This window comes from Mesoplodon mirus (assembly GCF_964341445.2).
Source record: "Mesoplodon mirus genome assembly, chromosome: X".
NCBI lineage: Eukaryota > Metazoa > Chordata > Mammalia > Artiodactyla > Ziphiidae > Mesoplodon > Mesoplodon mirus.
The window spans coordinates 21,785,552-21,805,633 of NC_138981.1; the positions used below are offsets into that span (position 1 = coordinate 21,785,552).

At 37.9% G+C, this 20,082-nt stretch overlaps 1 protein-coding gene across 1 annotated transcript in view; it reads right to left on the bottom strand.

The window, feature by feature from the left end:
* LOC309796612 (uncharacterized protein) overlaps positions 1 to 20,082 on the bottom strand; it is an 863,921-nt gene that overhangs the window by 736,850 nt on the left and 106,989 nt on the right. The window contains exon 4 of the mRNA XM_082609846.1: positions 42 to 101. Coding sequence (XP_082465972.1) covers positions 42 to 79 — 38 coding nt within the window. The 5' untranslated portion in view covers positions 80 to 101. The remainder of the gene's footprint in view (positions 1 to 41; positions 102 to 20,082) is intronic.

A 20,082-nucleotide genomic window follows, 5' to 3' on the forward strand; every position in this document is an offset into this window, starting at 1 on the left:
AAACAGTGGGAAAGCTTTGTGGAGTTGTTACTTGTCCTTACCTCAAGCCTTCTCTGGCATGGCAGGAGTTGTAGCCCATGGTCAGTGTGGGACTCCGGTTCCTGGTCCAAGAGAAAACAAAGCAGACCCTATTTACAAATTATTGTGTGTGTCTGTTCTAACCTGTCTGGGGGGTTATCTGAAGTACTGATGCAAGGTATATATCGCCCTTTCACCTAACTCAGACTAAGGCCAGAAAAGCAAGGGGCATTATTCAAAAACACTTGGAAGCCCAACTAACAGCCCATTGACACCTGGGGCCAAAGATTAATGTTGAAATATACAATAAACTGCCTAAGTCCCAGGAGCAAAAGTTGGGGAGAATTTCTTTGGCAAATTAGGACATTCAATAGCACCTGTGTATATGTGGGAATTTACAAAGCTGTGCACATGCCCAGGGCAAGGTACATGCTCAGAAAAGGACTGAGAAGACTCCAATCTTTCACCTTGGGCCAATCCCTAGGCTCGGTGCAAGCCAGGTTAAGTGTGGAAGAAGAATCCCAGAACAAAGTCAAGGTAAAAAGATTGGGAGAGACATTTTTCATTTATATTGTTTGGTTTTGCTTTTTTCTTATTTGCTTGTTGTTTTTAGCTCCCGGCATTCAAGAAATATCTGTCAACACACTAGCTGAACTTAAGCTAAGGAGCAGAGATCTCAGAGAACATACACATCAAGGAAAACAGTCTTTGCAAGAATAATTTGGAAAGTCACTAAACAAATGGACTATTACAGCCTGCAACAATAAAAAAAAAAAAGCAAAGGCAAACCCTGAGGAAAGAGAAGAATCTGGTTTGCAGAGCTGCAACATTCAAATGTCTGTTTTGCACACACAAAAAAATCACAAGGCATACAAAGAAACAGCAAAGTATGGCCCATTCAAAGGGACAAAAAAAATCTCCAGAAATCATCCCTGAAGAAACGCAAGCATCAAACTTACTAGACAGCTGTCTTAAATATGCTCAAAGAGATCAAGGAAAACGTGGAAAGAGAACTAAAGCAATCAAGAAAACTATACATGAACAAAGCAAGAAAATCAGTTAAAAAATAGGTCATAAAAAGAATCAAATTTTAGAGCTGGAAAGTACAATAAATGAAATGAAAAAGTCACTAAAGGGGTTCAACAGCAAATAATACAGTCTAAGCCTTTAAATTGTCGAATTTAATCCATTTATATTTGAAGTAATTAATGATAAAGAAGGAATTACTTCTGCCTTTTTGTTAGTTTCCTGTATTTCTTATGCTTTTATTCAGCAAAATAGAAACAGACTCACAGAAACAGAAAACAAACTAGTGGTCAACAAAGGGAAGAAGGAAGGGGGAGGGGCAAGTTAGGGGTATGGGAATAAGAGATTCAAACTACCATGTATAAAATAGATAAGCACATCTTCTTTATCCATTCATTGGATGATGGACACTTAGGTTGTTTCCATCTCCGGGCTATTGTAAATAGAGCTGCAATGAACATTTTGATACATGACTCTTTTTGAATTATGGTTTTCTCAGGGTATATGCCCAGTAGTGGGATTGCTGGGTCATATGGATAAAGAAGATGTGGCACATATATACAATGGAATATTACTCAGCCATAAAAAGAAAGGAAATTGAGCTATTTGTAATGAGGTGGATAGACCGAGAGTCTGTCATACAGAGTGAAGTAAGTCAGAAAGAGAAAGAGAAATACCGTATGCTAACACATATATATGGAATTTAAGAAAAAAAATTGTCATGAAGAACCTAGGGGTAAAACAGGAATAAAGACACAGACCTACTTGAGAATGGACTTGAGGATATGGGGAGGGGGAAGGGTAAGCTGTGACAAAGTGAGAGAGTGGCATGGACATATATACACTACCAAATGTAAGGTAGATAGCTAGTGGGAAGCAGCCGCATAGCACAGGGAGATCAGCTTGGTGCTTTGTGACCGCCTGGAGGGGTGGGATAGGGAGGGTGGGAGGGAGGGAAATGCAAGAGGGAAGGGATATGGGAACAGATGTATATGTATAACTGATTCACTTTGTTATAAAGCAGAAACTAATACACCATTGTGAAGCAATTATACTCTAATAAAGTTGTAAAAAAAATAGATAAGCAAAAAGGATATACAGCTCAGGGAATTACCATTGCCATTACCTTGTAATAACTTTTAATGGAGTATAATCTGTAAAAATACTGAATCACTATTCTATACATCTGAAACTAATATAATATTGCAAATCAACTATACTTCAGTAAAAAAAAAAAGAAAAGCATAAATTGGCAGAAGAGATTTTTAAATATGATTATATGCTGTATTCAAGAGACAAACTTCAGATCCAAAAACTCAAATAGATTGAAAGTGAAAGAATGGGAAAAGATAGTTCATACAAATAGTAACCCAAAGAGAGCTGAGGTGGTTATACTAATATCAGACAAAATAGTCTAAGTAAAAAACCATTACAAGAGACAAAGGACATTATATATTGTTAAGAGGATCAATCCATCAAGAATATATAAAAATTATAAACATATATACACCAAACAACAGAGCCCCAAAATATAAAAAGCAACATTGATAGATCTGAAGGGAGAAATAGATAGTTCTACAATAATAGTTGCAGTGTTCAATACCCCACTTTCAATAATGGACAGAATAAATAGACAGATCTATAAGGAAATAGTGAAACAACACTATAAACCAACTAGACCTAACAAAAAAAACACATTCTTCTCAAGTGGACATGGAACATTCTCCAGCACAGAACATGTGTTAGGCTACAAAACAAGACTCAAATTTGAAAAGATTTAAATCACACGAAGTATTTTCTCTGACCACAATCAGTAACAGAAGAAAAATGGAAAATTCACACACACATAGAACCTTAAACAGCCGGTAGGTCAAAGAAGAAATCACAATGGAATCTACAAACTATTTAGAAATGAATGAAATGAAAACACAATATACCAAAATTTATGGGATACAGTGAAGGCAGGGCTCTGAGGGTAATTTATAGCTATAAATGCATACATTAAAAAAGAAGATCTCAAATCAAAACCTAACTTTACATCTAGAGGAACTAGAAAAAGAAGAACAAAATAAACACAAAGCTAGCATAAGGAAGAAAATGATAAATATTACAACAGAGACAAATAAAATAGAGAATTGTTAAAAAATACTAGTTCAATGAAACCAAAAGTTTGTTCTTTTAACAGAGCAACAGAAATGACAAACCATTAGTTAGACTGACAAAGAAAAAGAAAGAAGACACAAATAACAAAAATAAAAAATGAAAGTGGAGATATTACTACTGACCTTACAAAATTAAAAGGATTATAAGAGAATATTATGAGCAATCATTTGCCAAAAAGCTAGATAACTTAGATGAAACAAATTCCTGGACATACAAAATCTATCAAAACTGAATAACAAAGAAACAGAAAATCTGAATAAACCTATAAATGTAAGGAGATTGAATCAGTAATCAAAAATCTCCCAACAAAGAGCTCAACCTAATGGCTTCATGGTGAATTATACCAAACCTTTAAAGAACTAACACCAATCCTTCTCCAACTCTTCAAAAAAACTGAAGACAAGGAAACATTACCTAACTGATTCTATGAGGCCAGCAGTGTCCTGATATTAAGCCAAAGACACTACAAGAAAGTAGAACTACAGACCAATAGCCCTTATGAACATTAATGCAAAAATCCTAAGAAAATATTAGCAAACTGAATTTAGCAGCATATTAAAAAGATTATAGGGCCTCCCTGGTGGCGCAGTGGTTGAGAGTCCGCCTGCCGATGCAGGGGATACGGGTTCGTGCCCCGGTCTGGGAGGATCCCATATGCCGCGGAGCGGCTGGGCCCGTGAGCCATGGCCGCTGGGCCTGCGCATCCGGAGCCTGTGCTCCGCAACGGGGGAGGCCACAACAGTGAGAGGCCCGCATACCGCAAAAAGAAAAAAAAAAAGAAAAAAAAAAAAAAGATTATACACCATGACTGAATGAGATTTATTCCTGGAAGGCAAAGATGATTCAACATACAAAAATCGATCAGGGCTTCCCTGGTGGTGCAGTGGTTGAGAGTCCGCCTGCCAATGCAGGGGACATGGGTTCGTGCCCCGGTCTGGGAAGATCCCACATGCCACGGAGCGGCTGGGCCCGTGAGCCATGGCCGCTGAGCCTGCGTGTCCGGAGCCTGTGCTCCACAACGGGAGAGGCCCGCGTACCACAAAAAAAAAAAAAAAAAAAAATCGATCAGTGTAATACACCACATTAACAGAATAAAAAAAAAAGAATACATGATCATCTCAACTGATGCAGAAAAAGCTGAGCCCAGCCAAAACTGCTGACCCACAGAAGGAACATTTAGAAATAAACCTAAAATTTTATGATATTAAGTGAAAAAGACATATTGCCAAAGAATAGGTACAGCATTCAAGTATGGTTCAAAGCATGCAAACACCATACATTTATTGTTTACATTATACATTACCTACATGTAATAACATTATTTAAAATGTTCTCAGAAATAAAACAAACCAAATACAAACAACAGAAGAGGTATACAATAATGTTTTAGCTCTTTAAAAACTACATCTGTCTGATGGTTGAAGTTGGGCGATAGAATACTAGTTACATTATACCATTCTTTCCACTTTGGGTTATATTTGAAATTTTTGATAATTAAAAAGTTGCTATACTGGGACTTCCCTGGTGGCACAGTGGTTAAGAATCCACCTGCCAATGCAGGGGACACGGGTTCAAGCCCTGGTCCGGGAAGATCCCACATGCTGCGGAGCAACTAAGTCCGTGTGCCACAACTACTGAGCCTGTGCTCTAGAGCCCGCGACCCACAACTACTGAGCCCGTGTGCCACAACTACTGAAGCCTGTGCTCCTAGAGCCCGTGCTCTGCAACAAAAGAAGCCACCGCAATGAGAAGCCCACACACCGCAACGAAGAGTAGCCCCCGCTCACCACAACTAGAGAAAGCCTGCATACAGCAACAAAAAACCCAACACAGCCAAAACAGAAAGAAAGAAAGAAAGAAATTTTTTTTAAAAAAGTTACTATACCAAACAACAGTTTAAAAAAAACTTTGAGAGAATTGGGGAAATCTGATTATGGGCTGGGTATTAGACAATATTAAGAAATTTCCACTATTTCTGTTAGGTATAATAATGACATGCTGGTCATGTAAAATAAACAAACAAACAAACCTCACTGATGCATACCAAAATATTTGCAACTGAAACTACTTGATGTCTAGGATTTTTTAAAAAAGTATTCTAGAAATATAAGAAAAGGAGGTGGAGGATAGATGAAAACTAGTTGGGAAAATATTGATAAGTGTTAAAGTTGGATAAAAGGCTACATGAGTAGTCAGCATACTATATATTTACTTTAGTGTATTTTTGAAATTTTTCTAGTAAAAAGTTTTTATATACCAAATTATATTATATTGTGATATACTATAATTATGGTATATTATTAAGATTTGTAAAAGCTAGAGGCAGGTACACAGTTATTCATTGTATTTTCTGCTACTCTTTTCTATATGTTTGAAATATTGTTTCATTTTAGAAAGAAAATTCTACATCTTCCCCATGTAAACTTTACCAGTCTCACAAATATCTCTGTAATACCACTCTTTAAAAGCTTATCAGAAGCCTACAAATCCTACAAAGTAGAGTTGAAAGACTTCTACCTTAGAAATGGTTCATATGTTCCAGAAAAACCCCAAGAACTCAGAATTCATTTCCAAAGCAAAATGTACAAGATTCAGGAGGCTCCTAAAAGTGTTTTCTTTTTGTATTTCTGAAGAGCTGTCATGCCCTTTTAATACAATGCCTCCTGTATCAACCAAAGAATTCCTGTTGCTTAACATCTCTGTGGACCACCCCCCCACACACAGTGCTATGAAGTAGGGTAAGTGAAGTATGCTTCCCTTGGAGGAAAAGTGCTTGTCATAAGAAGTAATTTACCTCTTGGAGCCAAAACACACCATTTCACTGCCAGAAGAAGACTGTCAAGTCAAAAGGTAGGATTGTGAATGAGGATGGAGGGGGAGAAGGAGATAGAATTTGCCAAGGTAATGAAGCAGGAAGGGTGCTACATTAGAAAAAGCACAGGCCTAGAGCCAGCACCACCACATATAACTGCATAGACTTGGGGAATCTGTTTCAACATCTCTACGTTTCAGAAAAGTTGGTTTATATTGATGCAACACTGGCTGCACATCTGAATTCCTGGAGAATGCCCAGACCCCTCCCCAGTCAAATATCTCTGGGATAGATCTTGGCCAAGGACCACTCTTAACACTCCTGAGGTGATTCTAATGTGCAGCCAGGTTTGTGACCCACTGGTTTAGATCTCTTAAGGTCTCTTCCACTTTTCACTCTACCTGGATATATCTGTAGGAAACTATGACAGCGGTAGTTTTTGCCTTTCTAGGATGCCTACTCAACACCTGCCTCCAGTAATAGCCACCTTCTGTTAGAGAACATGTTCCAAGTGGCTCTGTTTGGCTAATGCCTTGCTCATCTTATACTGAGCATTTTCTCGTTATTGTTATATTAAATTCGATATATGTCATTAAAGAGAATCAAGCAATGGTTATAGCTGTGCCCAATAAAAACCCCAAAGTCTGAAGGGCCCACAGAATAAAGGACCCAAATAAAACATCCTGAAATCATGTTTTTTGTTTCACTTTGTTAGAATTCAGCAAGAGATATATTCAGCAATCAAATCCCTATGATTCTATAAAGCTCTATTAATGACAATGGCCCACCCCACTAAACCCCTAAACTTTCTTCTGTTAAACATCATTTATAGAGTAAGTTTCTAAGCCCAGAAAATGTGAATCCATAGCCTACAACTCTTAACCACAAACCAGTATCATCCCAGAATAAATAGCAGGACATGCTCTTTATTTGTCTTCTGATTAATAGATGGGTGGGGTGGTAGGGTAATAACCCTTTCAGAATCATCACTGGTGATACAAAAAATGTTAGTTATTCTCCTGAACTTAACATATTATATTTCAAATTATTGTTTAAAAAAAACCATATTGCCATTTGGATACTTCTTTAATTCTTTTATCGGAGTATAGTTGATTGACAATGTTGTGTTAGTTTCAGGTGTACAGCAAAGTGACTCAGCTATATATATATACACACACACACATATATATACACATACATATATGTGTGTGTATATATATGTATATTCTTTTTCAGATTCTTTTCCATTATAGGTTATTAAAAGATATTGAATATAGTTCCCTGTGCTATTCGGTAGGTCCTTGTTGGTTATCTATTTTATATATAGTAGTGTGTATATGTTAATCCCAAACTCCTAATTTATCGCTCCCCCCTCTTTCCCCTTTGGTAACCATAAGTTTGTTTTCTATGTCTATGAGTCTATTTCTGTTTTCTAAATAAGTTTACTTGTATCATTTTTTTTAGATTCCACACATAAGCGATATCATGATATCTGTCTTTGTCTGCCTGACTTCACTTAGCATGATAATCTCTAGGTCCATCCATGTTGCTGCAAATGGCATTATTTCATTCTTTTTATGACTGAGTAATATTCCATTGTGTGTGTGTGTGTGTGTGTGTGTGTTGTGTGTGTATACACAACACATCTTCTCTGGATATTCCTTTAATTTAACAAGTAAGGAAAGTTCACATTTAAATGGCTTAAGTCAATTGTTTCTAGGCAACTTCTGCCTAAAAGGCTTAATCTATTCACTACCAATTTATCTTCCAAGTCCAAACAACTGATTGAGCAGTATTTTTACTCAGTTTCCCTCCTTCCCTCTGATCACCTGGGTAAACACTTGAGAAAAAGAGATAGGAACTATACCAGATGCTGTATTTAGCTTCAGATTTACAATGATCCTAAGATGCTAAAATCAAAAACAAAAACAAAAGCCAGCAGTATACTATTTAAGATTAAAAGTTATTTGAAAGGTACATAAAACTATGCATAACTAGATATGTTTTTACTGACTACTCACATCAGAGGAGACTTGAGGAAACTGTTACTTCAGAATTGATCTATAATAGGTGATGCTCTAGACATTTTCCCATATGTCTCCCCTTCAATTTCACTGTCATCTAATTCCTTCCATCTGCAGATTAAAACTGTAGATGAAGAAAAGAAAACAGAGAAATATGGTGAAGGGGATCAGAATGCCACCCCAAAAGATGCCACTTTAGCATAAGGACTATTTTGAGCTGAAGACTATTAAGAAATAGCAGACACAGGAGGAACTCTCTGCCCTCCCCCTTTCTGCCTAAAACCAAGATATAAATTTCTGTTTGCAAAGGTACCATACATAAATCTTTATTTGTAAAGATGTTCCCAACTCATGTACCAGAAAAAGAATGACTCATTTGCAAAACAAACTTCACTAAACAACCCTTATTTACCATACATTTCCTAGCTGCCTTGCCATAGTTTACCACCTCTACAAGCCCAAATCACCCTTTCCTTTTTTTTTCTTTTGGCCACACCACGTGGCAGGCGGGATCCCAGTTCCCTGACCAGGGATCGAACCCATGCCCCCTGCAGTGGAAGCATGGAGTCCCAACCACTGGACCACCAGGGAAGTCCCAAATCACCCTTTCCTTTGTCTAGTCACTTCTCCACAATTTGTTGCCCTCTGTTAAGATGGCATATAAGCCCCAAATTATAACCATCCCTTTGAGTTACTTATTGAGTTCCCCCACATACATGCATGTTGCACGTATAAATAAGTTCTGTGACATTTTTGTCCTATTAAACTGTCTTTTGTCAGTTTAATTTAAGGCAAAAATTTCCCAAAGGGATCAGCAGAAGGCTGCGAGGAGAAAGCAGGAAAAAAGAAGCCAATGTACTTGGTCTCAAAGTTGAGGAAAGAAAATGGTGCTATCCTCAATTCCTCTCCCCTTCCTAGCCCCAAATTACCTCATCCTACCTAAAATTCTCCCATAACTTTCTAGCCAAGTTCAATGTGCCTAAATACTTTTCATTTCCTGCCTAATGCTATGAAAAGATGTTCCCTCGGGTAAAAACATGAACAAATCTCCTAATCTCTTCTTGCCTTCATCACTAAAAAGAGTATGTAAGGTTTTCCCAGGTTGGAAACTGTCCTCACAAAACAAACTCTTTTTTTAACCTTGTAAAAAACTGTAAAATCCGGGACATATATAAGCAATGGCTTCAACCTTGAAACATAAGACAATGGCATAAATTAAATCAAACTTTAAATTTAAAAATTAAATTTATTTTAAAAACTTCCCCCCACCTTTATTGAGATAAAATTGACATGTAACATTATGTAAGTTTAAGGTATACAATGTGATGATTCGATACATGTATACATTGAAAAATGTTTACCACAAAGTTAATTAACATATCCTTTACCTCAAATAATTACCATTTTGTTGTTGTTGTTATGGTGACAACATTTAAGATTTACTCTCATAGCAACTTTCAAGTATACATTACAGTATTGTTAACTACAGTCACCATGCTGTCTATTAGATTCCCAAAACTTATTCATCTTCTAACTAAAAATTTGAAACCTTTACCAATATCTCCCCATTTTCCCCACCCCTTATAATCATCAAACTACTATTTTTATGAATTTGACATTTCTATATTCCACATGAGTGAGATCATACAGTATCTGTCATTCCCTATCTTGCTTATTTGACTTAGCATAATTCCTTCAGGTTCATCCATGTTGTCACAAGTGGCGGGATTTCCTTCTTTTGTGCTACTGAGTTTGGTTTGCTAGTATTTTGTTGAGATTTTTTGCATCTATATTCATCAGGGATATTGGCCTTTTCTTGTAGTATCCTTAACTGGCTTTGCTATCAGGGTAATGCTGGACTGGTAAAAGGAGTTTGAGAGGGTTGCCTCGTCCTCAATTTTTTAGAAGAGTCTGAAAAAGACGATACTAATCCTTCTTTAAATATTTGGTTGAATTCATCTATGAAGCCATCAGGTCCTGGGTTTTTCTTTGTTGGAAAGTTTTATTATTGATTCAATCTCCTTACTTGTTATTGGTCTGTTTAGATTTTCTATTTTTTCTTTATTCAGACTTGGTAGGTTGTATGTTTCTGAGAATTTATCCATATCTTGTAAGTTTTCAAATTTGTTAGCATATAATTGTTCATACTAGTCTCTTATTATCATTTGTATTTTTGTGGTACTGGCTGTAATGTCTCCTGTTTCATTTACAATTTTATTTGAGTCCTCTCTCTGTTTTCCTTTTTAAGTCTAGCTGAAGGTTTGTCAATTTTGTTCATTTTTTCAAGAAACCAACTCTTAGTTTCATTGAACTTTTCTGTTGTTTTTCTATTCTCTATTTCATTTATTTCTGCTCTGATCTTTGTTATCTCCTTCACTCTGCCAACTTTGGTCTTAGTTTGTTCTTCTTTTTCTAATTCTTGGAGATGTAAAGTAAGGTTGTTTATTAGAGATATTCCTCTTTTTTTAATGTAGGCATTTATTGCTGTAATCTTCCCTCCTCACACCACTTCTGCTGCATCCCATAAGTTTTGGTACACTGTTTTCATTTTCTTTTGTTTCAAGATAACTTTTGATTTCCCTTTTGATTTATTCTTTGACTCATTGGTTGTTTAGGAGTATGTTGTTTAATATCCACATATTCATGAATTTTCCATTTTTCCTCCTCTTGTCAATTTCTAGTTTCATACCACTGTTGTCAGAAAAGACACTTGATATGATTTAAATCTTTTAAAAATTGTTAAGGCTTATTTTGTGACATAAAATATGATCTGTTCTGGAGAATGTTCTATGTGTACATGAGAAGAATGTGTATTCTTCTACTTTTGAATGAAATGTTCTGTATATGTCCGTTAGGTCTATTTGATCTAAATATAGTTCAAATCCAATGTTACCTTATTGATATTCTGTCTGGTGATCTAACCATTGTTGAAAGTAGAGTACTGACATCTCCTGCTATTATTGTTGTCATCTATTATTCCCTTCAGATCTGTTACTATTTGCTTAATATATTTAGGTGCCCCAATGTTGGATGCATATATATTTACAATTGTTTTATCCTCTTGATGAATTCAACCCTTTAAAATTATATAATAACTTTGTCTCTTGTCACAGTTTTAGACTTAAAGTCTATTTCATGTGATATAAGTATAGGTACATTTGCTGTCTTTTGGTTTCCATTTGCATGGAATATCTTTTTCCAACAATTCACTTCTAATCTGTGTGTGGACTTGAAGCTGAAGTGAATCTCTTGTAGGCAGCATACACCTGAGCCTTGTTTTTTTAACCCATTCAGTCACTGTATGTCTTTTGACTGGAGAATTGAATCCGTTTACATTTAAAGTAATTATTAGTAAGTAAGAACTTACTATTGTCATATTGTTAATTGTTTTCTGACTGTTTTGCAGTTCCTTTCTTCCTTTCTTTCTGTATTCCTCTGTGAAATGATGATTTTCCATAGTGGTCTACTTTGATTCCCTTCTCTTTATCTTGTGTGTATCTACTACAGGTTTTTGTTTCATGGTTACCGAGAGGCTTACTTGAAACATCTTACAAATAAAGCAGTCAATTTTAAGCTGATTTCAACTTCATTCTGATTGCATATAAAAACTCTACCCTTTTACTCCCCTTCCCGTGTTTTAAGATGTAACAATTTATGTCTTCTTATATTGTGTATCCATTATGAAATTACTGTAGCTATAGCTTTTTTTTTTTTTTTTTTTTGGCAGTACGCGGGCCTCTCATTGTTGTGGCCTCTCCTGTTGCGGAGCACAAGCTCTGGACGTGCAGGCTCAGTGGCCATGGCTCACGGGCCCAGCCGCTCCACGGCATGTGGGATCTTCCCGGACCGGGACACGAACCCGTGTCCCCTGAATCGGCAGGCGGACTCTCAACCACTGTGCCACCAGGGAAGCCCTAGCTATTTTTTTAAACATATTTATTTGAGTATAATTGCTTGGGGATGTATGTATAGCTGATTCACTTTGTTATAAAGCAGAAGCTATAGCTATTTTTAATACTCCTGTCCTTTAACATTTATACTAGAGTTAAGTGCTTAACACATAACCATATTACAGTATTAGAGTATTCTAAATTTGACTGTACATGTACGTTTACCAGTGTGTTGCATATTTTTTTATGTTTTCATGTTACTAATTAGTATCCTTCATTTTAGCTTGAAGAACTCCTTTCAGCATTTCTCATAAGGCAAGTCTAGTGATTTGAGGGTGATGACCTACCTCAAATTTGAGGGTGATGAACTCTCTCAAATTTTCTTTTTCCTTTAGGCCACGCTGCATAGCATGTGGGATCTTAGTTCCCCAATCAGGGATCGAACCCATGGCCCTTGCATTGGGAGCACGGAGTCTTAATCACTGGACCTCCAGGGAAGTCACTCCTTCAACTTTTGTTTGTTTGGGAAAGTCTTTATCTCACCTTGATTTCTGAAGGACAATTTTACTGGTTAAATATTCTTGGTTTGGCAGATTTTTTTCTTTCAGCACTTTCAATATATCATCTCACTCTCTCCTGGCCTGCAAGGTTTTTGCTGAGAAATCTGCTGATTGCCTTATAAGGGTTGCCTTGAATGAGAGAATTTTTTTTCTCTTATTGCCTTTAAAGTTCTCTACTTTTATTTTAGACAGTTGAATTATAATATGACTTGCAGAAGATTGTTTTGAACTGAAATTTGAAGGTGACCAATTAACTTCATAAACTTGGATGTCTGAATCTCTCCAGGTTTGGGAAGTTCTCAACCATTATTTCCTTAAATAAACTTTCTGACCCCTTTTCCCTCTCTTCTCCTTCTGGGACTCCAATGACACATAGATTATTTTTCTTAAAGGTATGTCTAAGTCCCACAGGCTTTCTTCATTCCTTTTCATTCTTTTTTCTCTTTGCTCCTCTGACTGTATTATTTTAAATGATCTTTCTTCAAGTGCACTGATTCTTCTTTCTGTGTGGTCCAGTCTGCTATTTAAGCTCGCTGAATTCAAAGAGGCCACCAGAAAACTACTAGAGCTAATCAATGAATTTGGTAAAGTTGCAGGATACAAAATTAATGCACCGAAATCTCTTGCATCCCTATACTCTAATGGTGACAAAACTGAAAGAGAAATTAAAGAAACACTCCCATTTACCACTGCAACAAAAAGAATAAAATACCTAGGAATAAACCTACCTAAGGAGAGAAAAGACCTGTATGCAGAAAACTATAAGACACTGATGAAAGAAATTAAAGATGATACAAACAGATGGAGAGATATACCATGTTCTTGGATTGGAAGAATCAACATTATGAAAATGACTCTACTACCCAAAGCAATCTACAGATTCAAGGCAATCCCTATCAAACTACCACTGGCATTTTTCACAGAACTGGAACAAAAAATTTCAGAATTTGTATGGAAACATAGAAGACCCCAAATAGCCAAAGCAATCTTGAGAAAGAAAAATGGAGCTGGAGGAAGCAAGCTCCAGACTATACTACAAAGCTACAGTAATCAAGACAGTATGGTACTGGCAGAATAACAGAAATATTGATCAATGGAACAGGATAGAAAGCCCAGAGATAAACCCATGCACATATGGTCACCTTATCTTTAATAAAGGAGGCAAGAATATACAATGGAGAAAAGACAGCCTCTTCAATAAGTGGTGCTGGGAAAAACGGACAGCTACATGTAAAAGAATGAAATTAGAACACTCCCTAACACCATACACAAAAATAAACTCAAAATGCATTAGAGACCTAAATGTAAGGCCAGACACTATAAAACTCTTATAGGAAAACATAGGCAGAACACTCATTGACATACATCACAGCAAGATCCTTTTTGACCCACCTCCTAGAGAAATGGAAATAAAAACAAAAAGAAACAAATGGGACCTAATGAAACTTAAAAGCTTTTGCACAGCAAAGGAAACCATAAACAAGACAAAAAGACAACCCTCAGAATGGGAGAAAATATTTTCAAACGAAGCAACTGACCAAGGATTAATCTCCAAAGTATACAGGCAGCTCATGCAGCTCAATATCAAAAAAACAAACAACCCAATCCAAAAATGGGCAGAAGACCTAAATAGACATTTCTCCAAAGAAGATATACTGATTGCCAACAAACACATGAAAGGATGCTCAACATCATTAATCATTAGAAAAATGCAAATCAAAGCTACAATGCGATATCATCTCACACCGGTCAGAATGGCCATCATCAAAAAGTCTACAAACAATAAATGCTGGAGAGGGTGTGGAGAAAAGGGAACACTCCTGCACTGTTGGTGGGAATGTAAATTGATACAGCCACTATGGAGAACGTATGGAGGTTCCTTAAAAAACTAAAAATATAACTACCATACAACCCAGCAATCCCACTACCGGCCATATACCCTGAGGAAACCATAATTCAAAGAGAGTCATGTACCACAATGTTCACTGCAGCTCTATTTACAATAGCCAGGACATGGAGGCAACCTAAGTGTCCATCAACAGATGAATGGATAAAGAAGATGTGGCACATATATACAATGGAATATTACTCAGCCATAAAAAGAAACGAAATTGAGTTATTTGTAGTGAGGTGGGTGGACCTAGAGTCTGTCATACAGAGTGAAGTAAGTCAGAAAGAGAAAAACAAATACCGTATGCTAACACATATATATGGAATTTTTTTTAAATCATCTGAAGAACCTAGGGGCAGGACAGAAGTAAAGATACAGATCTAGAGAATGGACTTGAGGACACGGGAAAGGGGAAGGGTAAGCTGGGACGAAGTGAGAGAGAGGCATGGACATATATACATCACCAAATGTAAAATAGACAGCTAGTAGGAAGCAGCCACATAGCACAGGGAGATCATCTCGGTGCTTTGTGTCCCCCTAGAGGGGTGGGATAGGGAAGGTGGGAGGGAGACGCAAGAGAGAAGAGATATGGGGATATACTAACACACCACTGTAAAGGAATTATACTTCAATAAAGATGTTAATATATATATGAAACTTACATTAAAACATACACATTTATATAACACTAAAATCCAAATACATTCAGGATAATCTAACAGTCCTTCATAAATACCAAGGAATCCTGTAGGAATATGTAGGAATCCGAATCAAACAGGATGTAACTAAGAAAATATCTCAGGGTAAGTAAGCTTTGACGCAGGTTTTGAAGGAAGAGGTTACAAATTGGAGCGAAGTTAGGATGGTGAGTTTAGGGCTGTTAAAAAGATGCTTTCAAATGAGAGAAACAATGTACCTATAGAAGGGCTAGTCATGACATGGCCTGGGTTATGATCCTTAAATCCCTTTTGGAAATGCATGATCATAAACTACAGAACAAATTTGGAGTTTTGACTTCCTGTTCTTATCCTGAAGAATAATATAGTTATAGTGTAATACTGTGTCACAGACCAATTTTGCAAGGGTTAGTACCAAGTCTTACTGGTATTTATATTCCTAGCAGGTGAAATAATGACTAGCACATGGTAACCCCTCAAAAAATGCTTATAGGTGTTTGTTAACTAATAATGAATGAAGTAACTAACTAATTACCTAATCAAACAGGTATCTAGAAACTGTCTTGAACTTTATATATGTCCTCTGTATTGCTTAAATTAAAACCATATATTTGAGGATATCAGAGAACTTCTGAAGCAGACAACAGTCCTCAGCTGTAGCCCAGTAGGCAAGGAACACCCAGAATTTCTCCTCCTGATCATCAGTGAGCAAAACGCTAGGTGAGTCAGGGACCAATGGAGCAGACAACAGTCCTCAGCTGTAGCCCAGTAGGCAAGGAACACCCAGAATTTCTCCTCCTGATCATCAGTGAGCAAAACGCCAGGTGAGTCAGGGACCACTGGAGCAGATGATGACACATTCAAATCACAGCCCAGCTCTAAGCAAGCAGCAGTTGCTAAGAGTTCCTGGCTGACCTGAGCAAGTCCACCCAGCCCATGAAGCCAAGGGCAGCCCTGGTCAAAACCTGCCAGACATTAGTCCCATATGTCTGCCTCATGCTACTTGGAGCACTCCACTCACCCCACTGGGAAGTGTACTTGGACCCTTACTTCCAGGCCCAGAGAACAATCCTGCTCAGATTCCTTGTATCTTGGCTCCTTAGGGCTAGACTCTTGGTGACTGCCAACATGATCATTAACTGGCCTCTTACATTAATCCATGCTATTGGGGTAGTAGGAAAAAGTTTTAACGGACACCTACTATCTTTTTTACCTATCCACTTTCCCTAACATGTACATTTAAACAGTTCTCTCTGCTCTAGGTACTGCAAAGAAAAGAAGTGTCAGAGACAGGAAGAGCTACCAAAATATTCAGCCTCTTTGGGGATAGTAATCCTGCTCCTGAGAATTTATAAAAGGGAAATATTCCAACAGGGGAAAAAAAGCTATCAGTAGATTTTCATTGAAGTATTATACATAATAGTAAAGATTTATAAATAATCTAAAAGTTACACAATATGAAAACGATTTTGTAATTTATGATACATCAGCTCAGTATAGTACTCTAAGTTACAATAATTATGAAGATTGTCTAAGAAATGGAAACATACATAGAAGAGTGATCATTCAAAAGCAGAATTCAAAACTGTAAGTATGCTCTGATTGCCATCTGTTACAGTAATATAACTATAGATAAAGATTGGAAAAGAACATCAGATAAAATGACATTTGATGCTTTAGCAATGTAGGACTATGAGTATTTTTTAATTCAGAGGATCACCTAATATTACTAAAACTGAATAGTCAACAATGTGTCATCCCTAAATGTAAGGCCAGAAACTATCAAACTCTTAGAGGAAAACATAGGCAGAACACTCTATGACATAAATCACAGCAAGATCCTTTTGGACCCACCTCCTAGAGAAATGGAAATAAAAACAAAAATAAACACATGGGACCTAATGAAACTTCAAAGCTTTTGCACAGCAAAGGAAACCATAAACAAGACCATAAGACAACCCTCAGAATGGGAGAAAATATTTGCAAATGAAGCAACTGATAAAGGATTAATCTCCAAAATCTTGAGACTGCCATTTTGAAATTCATTTTCATATCAAAATCCCTAGAGGTCAAGAACTATTTTTTAATCATTTAATTCATTCAATTTTTAATCCTCTGTATAATCCAACACAGTGTCTCATACACATTAAATGCTCCATAAATATTGTTGAAACAAGAGAAGGAATAGTTCCCCACCCCACTCCACAAAAGAATTTGCAACAAAGCTGTGGAAAACAACCACATTAAATGAATGAATCTAAAGGCTTTGTCTGGGTTAGATTCTTCCAGAAGTAGACCCTGAGACAAGGATTCACACACAAGTTAGTTTACTTTGGAGATGATCCCAGGAAGCTCTGGTAAGGGTGACAGCAAGTAAGCCAGGGAAAGGAAAGAAGCCAGAAAAGGATTCATTACAGAGCAGGTTACTGCTGTGGGCAACTGAGACTCAATCCCGCTGGGGACCTCTGAGAGACTGTAGAACACATCTCAGAGTTATCCTCAGCAAAGGGTGAGGAAGCAGCAGAATTTATCCACCAACTTCTCATCTATCATTTGCTGATGACTGCTTCTGGGGCATTCACTTGCCCTAAACGTGGGCTGAACATAATCTCACCAGAAAAACCCCATAGGGAGGAAGTTAACAAGTAGCAAGTGTTCCTAGTGAGAAGCCAATATTTGTGTTTACATGAATCAGCGGCGTGTGTTGAGGGGCTATGTGACAGAGGTGCTGTCAGTGTCTGCCAAAGGGGCTATATGATAAATGCCAAAAGGCAGCTCAGAGAGATCTTCCAGCTGCAGAGGAAGTAGAACTAATCCTTAAAGGAGCAGCAGGATGTGAATGGAAGTCACAGTCCCCATGAAAGAAGGCTCCTGGGACAAGTGAATTTATCAGCATCACACCTAGCCCTTGATGAGTGCTCAGAAAATGTTAGTTTTTATCTTTCCCCCAGCCAAGAATATGGAGAGTCTTGAAATTGCTATTCTATGAGTGTCCTAATGCTCTAAATGGCAGAATGGAGAAGGCATGGCATGAGTCAAGTCCTAGGGCTGGGTATGTGCAAGGGGTGCTCAATGGATGAGAAGAAAACAAGGTTAGTTGGAGCAAGTCTCTTCATGGCACCATTATTATCAATTCCAGTGAAACGGAGGAGAGGAAGAAACTATGGCAAGCAGGAGGAATGGAGATTTGGGGGTCAACTGCGACCTCAAATCAAACACCATCAGAAACGTTTAGAGAGATTTGTATTAAACTATCTTGGGTGAATTGTGGTCCACTTACATGTGAAGAAAAAATGACCCTTGCCCACCAAGGACAGAGAACAAAGAGGAGACATGGGTAGTAGTGGTAAGAGGTGACAACATGATACTTAGTCTTACCTGCTGAGAAGCTTGTGAAGTGTCCCTACCCTCACCCACTCACATTTGGACCAACAGTCAGAAGGGGCTTGGCAGCCAGTACCAGCGCCATCTTCTCTAAAGCTTTGACAACCCAGCAACCAACGTGAGGATTGGCTCTGCAAGGAGACCCAAATCATGGTCACTTCACAGTCATCAGATCCCTGTTGCCTTCACAGCAATCCCAGGGTTTGTGTTGGGCGGGGAGAGAGGGGATGCAGGGTGCAGTGAGTCAGAATTCTAGGGAAAAATACTGAGTGAGGAAGCTGTGACGGCCTTCTTAATAACTAGCTTGCTGAGCTGGAACTGGAAATCAGAGCCCTCTGGTTACAGACGCAGGATTTCACATACCCCTGAAAACAGCTGTTCCATGCACTTTTTTCTGAGTGTGTCTGTTTGTGTGTGTACGTGCACATGCTCAAAGATCAATGCAAAGGTTTCAGGGACTCGGAAGAGTATATTATTTTCTCCCTAATTCTAATTCTTCATGACTCCTGATAATTTTCACTTGAGATATAGTGAAAAGAGCCTTGGACATATCATCAGGCTGTGCTCAAACCCTGTTTCAGCTGTGCTACTCCATTCCAGCTGTATCACTCCAGGCAAGTTCATCAGTTCTTCACCTGTCAAATAGTGTTATCACAAGGCTTAATGATAAGTATTAACCTGGTCCCCACCGTGTGGCAGGCATTGCTCTAGTTGCTCATTCCAGATTCACCACAACCCTGTTGGGTAGGTGCTAATATTACTACCCTTTATACATATGAAGAAATGAGGCACAGAGAGGGCACACAACTTGCTCAGGGTCACACAGCCAATAAGTAGCAGGTGTAAGGCTTGAGCCCAGGCAACCTGGCTCCAGGGCCTGCCCTTTGAACCACCATGCTCTATCACTTCTCAAGAGGTGAAAATGCCTGCCTGGTGAAAATGGAGCTGGGACTCAATACTTTACATTCACATTTTACACTTTGAAAGGTTACAGGGTACAGTAAGAGAACTTGGGCTTTGGAGTCAGACTAATCTGAATGCCATTTAATTGCTGTGTGATCTTGGGAAAATACATCATCTCTTTGAGCCTCAGTTTCCCAAAAGTGAAGCTGAAATCATAATCCCTATGTCAGAGGGCTGCTGGGATATGTGAATTTACCTGCACCACACCTGGCATTTGATGGGTGCTCAGAAAAACGTTGGTTTTAATCCTCTCCCTAATCAGGTACATGTAGAGCCTTGAAATTGTTCCTCTATGAGTGTACTAACACCCTAAGCCTTTCTCCCCTCTAACAACCCAAAGGGACAAACAAACAGGACAAGTAAAAGCCATCAGGCATAGTACCTCTGGTTCTCTCTGAAAATTTCCTGGAATTTTTCCTGATGGGAGGAAAATGAGAAATAGGAAAGATGTTTAGGGAGGCCCCTATCCCCAAATGTAATAAATGACACCAAATAAGACAGACTGGGCAGCCAGAGCAATAGGCATCTTGTTCATATAATCAGCTGGTATTCTGCCAAATGCCCCTTTCTCTGACTAAACCTACTGCACAGTATATTTAACCTCTGAAAGACTATGAAATGCTGTATTATGATAGAGAATTTTTAAAAATTTTATCTCAAATCCCAAATGCTCT